At 43.8% G+C, this 4,142-nt stretch overlaps 1 protein-coding gene across 1 annotated transcript; it reads left to right on the top strand.

Annotated features, from left to right (window-relative positions):
- The first annotated feature begins 338 nt into the window (after positions 1 to 338).
- On the top strand, positions 339 to 1,052 carry LOC119740739. Its single transcript, XM_038216144.1, has one exon. The coding sequence runs from the start codon at positions 339 to 341 to the stop codon at positions 1,050 to 1,052; it is 714 nt and encodes a 237-aa protein (XP_038072072.1).
- The last annotated feature ends 3,090 nt before the right edge of the window (positions 1,053 to 4,142 follow it).

The raw sequence follows: 4,142 nt of genomic DNA, 5'->3' as shown, positions 1-4,142 counted from the left end.
TAGAGCTAAAAGAGCAGTAGCAGCCTTCCTCAAGCTGAAATCCCATCTGAAAGCCCACTCAGTGAAGAAGGCACAAGAGGATTGACCCAATGAAAACACTACGAGAGAACGCGATCCTTCTCTACGAACCAGCCACAATTGAGCAGCTCCGTCAGTAAGATGTTGAGACCATTCGACTCCTTCAGCGACATGCCTTTGCTAGTGAAATAAAGATTCTGGCTTCACTTGATGTCTGCAGCAACTCAGTTGATCGACAAACAGCCAGAGTACGGAACTAGGCCACGAGAAAGACGAGCTGCCTGTATAGACTGGACCATTTCATCGATGCAGATGGTGTAATGCGTGTTGGTGGACGAATCAGGAGAGCCGACCTTCCTCCCAACTTCAAGCACCCTACAATACTCCCTAGGAACCATCATATCACTGAACTGATAATCCGACACTGCCACGAAGTAGCCGGTCATCAGGGACGAAGTATGACTACCAATCAGATCAGAGTTAGCGGCTATTGGATCATTGGCTGCAGCTCTGCCGTCTCCCACTTCATCTCTAAATGCGTCAAGTGTAGGAAGCTATACAATCCGGTTGAAGAACAGAAGATGGCAAACCTACCAGTGGACAGACTTGAACCTGCGCCACCCTTTACATATTGTGGAGTTGACCTGTTCGGGCCATGGTATATAAGGGAAGGCCGGAAAGAACTCAAGAGATATGGTGTCCTCTTCACCTGCATGGTGTCCCGAGCTATCCACATTGAGACTACGACTGCGCTCAGTACTGATGCCTTTATCAGAGCATTGCGTAGATTCATCGCCATTCGAGGACCAATAAGACAACTGAGATGCGACCAAGGTACCAATTTTGTTTGGACACGATCAGAGTTTGAAGAAGCCCTAAAGGAAATGGATACTGGTCAAGTCAAGAAATTTCTACTCAAGGAGAATTGCAACTTCAGTGACTTCAAGATTAATGTGCTAGTCAATCTGCTAGTCATTCAGGCGGGGTGTGGGAAAGGCAATTCCACCCAGTGCGAAGAGTGCTCCTGTCTCTGATGGAACAGATGGGTTCTCACCTTGATGATGAATCTCTGAGAACCCTCATGATGGAAGCGGCCGCTATTGTCAACAGCAGACCCCTGACGATTGATAAGAGACATGTTCACCCTATGTTTTGCCGCACTTTGGATTTGGATATTTGCATTCATGTACATGCATGACATGTATTCACGTTACGACCTTATTACAAGTACTTATGGGAATCTATCTGCATTTTATTTGTTCGTACTAGTTTTCACAGAGCCAAGAACGATGATTATGGATCAAAGGCTTCTGTCGAGACCCCTTGCGAACTCTAGCAGCTGTACTTTAAAGAAGTCTACTTTATTGCGTCACTTTTGCGTCAACTTTGCATTAAACCTTGAGTTTGTGAGTACAGCCTGTTATGATATTGTGGCGAAACCGACCCCTGACACTATTTGTGGCGGAACCGGTGATTGGCGGAACCCAGGGGAAACTGGTCTTATTTACCCCAGGCCTCTAGCCAACTCCTATTATCCCACAAATATATTTATTAGCCCAACGAACGGGTGAGTGGCTACCCATACGCAAGGGGGGGGGGGACAATTAACGAACAGTGGACTAAGCCTAGGGGCTGTTCGTTTGGTGGAATTATACCACCGTTTTGTGATTGAGTAATCAATGGAATGTAATTAGAGCAATACAAGTAGCGACAATAGGCCTTAAGGTGAACTCAGGTAACCCTCACGGCAGACCTAGGTAACCCTCAGTGAACATGGTAACCCTCACAGTGAACCTGAGTAAACCTCACAGAGACTAGTGATTCCAAAGACGATTATCGATAGGATTTATTCAAGAATCTCAATCATCAATAGATTTGGTCAATTATTACAGCTTAACAATAATTTACTATAATATACAATAATGCACAATAACAGCAATTAATGAGGCGATAAATTATGGACATATATCTCACATATAGAGAGTAACCCTCACTGGTTATAACAAGGGTCAACTGCACCCTTTGTAGTAAACTTAGCCTTAGGTAACCCTCACGTGGTCAACTGCACCACATGATAATGACTTATACCCTGTGTCACAGTTCCAATAACTCTCGCACAGTTTGAGCTGTCCCAATAACCCTAACAGAGGAAAGGTAACCCTCAACCCAATTCAGCGTCAAAGCAGACTCCGCTATGTAATCCAAGAAACCCTCACATGAACTGAGCGGTCACAATAACCCTCACGGGAAACCAGTTACCCTCAGAGTGAGTCATACAGTATAAACCTTACGTGCAATAACCCTTACACAAAACAGGTAACCCTCACAAGTGCTCAGAACGCGGCACAGAGTAAACTCGTCAGGCAAGCTAGTTCAGTGATTACGGCAATGATCGACTCTGTCGTAAAACCCCACCGATACAATGGTGTCCAACCCACGACAAGCAATCTACCACCGAATCACAGTCTCACTAGCCTCTCAAACCAAGTTCTATAACTCCTAGCCCTTTTGTTCTAGCACTAATCAAGTCGCAATAATCAGCCTTAATTTCACAACTAGTATTCCATCTAAATCTTTGTCCCCAATTATCTTAGATAATCGACACTGAATAACAGACCTTGAGCTACAACTTCACTGAATATAAACTAGACAACACTTAGCTTACTGCTAGCTAAACCCAGAGCATCAACTCCCGAACCCAGCCGCACCAGGGCGTCCACCGTCAGAGATGGGCTTCTTGCAACTTGGCAACAGCACCAGAACGCGTTCCTACTGCATTGACGCCATCTTTCGAACTAACGAGATGATCTCAAGACCCCACGCTAAAGCATGCTAATTCGCGCACAGCCTGCATAATACGCGGTGCTGATTGGTCAAATGCACGCCATGAATTATTAATCTCCTGATCACGCAGCACAATTTATTGCTGATTGGTCCACGCGCACTTCGGCATTATAAGCACGCACCGGATGTCCTAGATCACGCGCATAAATTATTCCTATGACCTAGACTCCTCCACAAGTCTGCATATACCTGTACCCCTGTTTCGTCACAATATTGATAAAAGAAAGAAAAAGGACAAACACATACTCGAATCATACGCTTACGAAACTACTGACAGGAAAAATACAATAGTTTTAAGAATTTTTGATATCTTGATGTATGTCCTAGATTTTCTTGTCTTTGTCATTTGTTTCTTCCTTACATGTCTGTAGGTCACTGAGCAACATTCCTCACAAGAGTTTTCGATGAGCTAATTCTTGGATCCGCAATTAAGACAGACAACCCCCAAAACTAAACAGTGTTTTCCTAAAATAACACCATAGCCAAGGTGCCCTCACTATTCAGAAAAAAACACTGTCAATGTTTTAAGGAGGGTGCAGGCCATAAATAAGCTCGACATTGGGTGCTGGCCATAAATAAGCTCGACATTGCGTACGCCGGCAATCCCGATTTGTATGCCCTCAAATTCTCCTGTATATAAGAGCATTTTGTTGGCCAGTTAGTAGTCGTGTCACGCACACAGCCCTGTTTGACCTCAGTTTCTCGTCCCGAGGTCAAGCGCGCATGGCCCAAAATTTATTCGAGACTACAGAAAAACACAAAAAGTGCTATATAAGTGAAAAGTTGAAATTGTGTGCTTTATTTTGATAACAAAAATAACTGCTTTTGACAAATATAGAGTGTTGTTATGGCCTGTCAAACAAAATTATATTTTTTTATCAACAAAATCGAGGGCCGATAGTTTTTTAGGTGTACCTTCGTTTTTTTTTAAAAAGGCCGAAACAAATGGCAAGGCTTAGTAGATAGAGGAAAGTATACGCTTCATGATGTGAAACACGTGCAGGAGACTTCTAATGTTTGGTCCAAATCGCCGGTTGAAAAAGGAAGACTTTTGCGAGATGTCATGATTTGCAATCACAATGTACGTGTGTAAATGTATGTCGACGTACGTTGGCCTGAAAACATTGTGTTTAGCACGCGCTATTCGTGCAATGAATGACTTATGAATATTAAGCAGACCATACTCAGCGCGAGCTCAACCAATCAGTGGGCGTATGAGTCACAAGGTCACACCGTCTTTTCGCGTTGTGAAAAATGGAAATTTTTGGAAACATCAGGTG

Source organism: Patiria miniata, unplaced genomic scaffold (assembly GCF_015706575.1).
Source record: "Patiria miniata isolate m_02_andy unplaced genomic scaffold, ASM1570657v1 HiC_scaffold_5, whole genome shotgun sequence".
Classification (NCBI taxonomy): Eukaryota; Metazoa; Echinodermata; class Asteroidea; order Valvatida; family Asterinidae; genus Patiria; species Patiria miniata.
The sequence above is the reverse complement of the archived record's forward strand: the minus strand, read 5'-3'. Positions and strand labels throughout refer to the sequence as shown.

Excerpts from the sequence above, each read along its gene's own strand:
- LOC119740739 (XM_038216144.1), top strand. The coding sequence starts at position 339 with ATGCGTGTTGGTGGACGAATCAGGAGAGCCGACCTTCCTCCCAACTTC.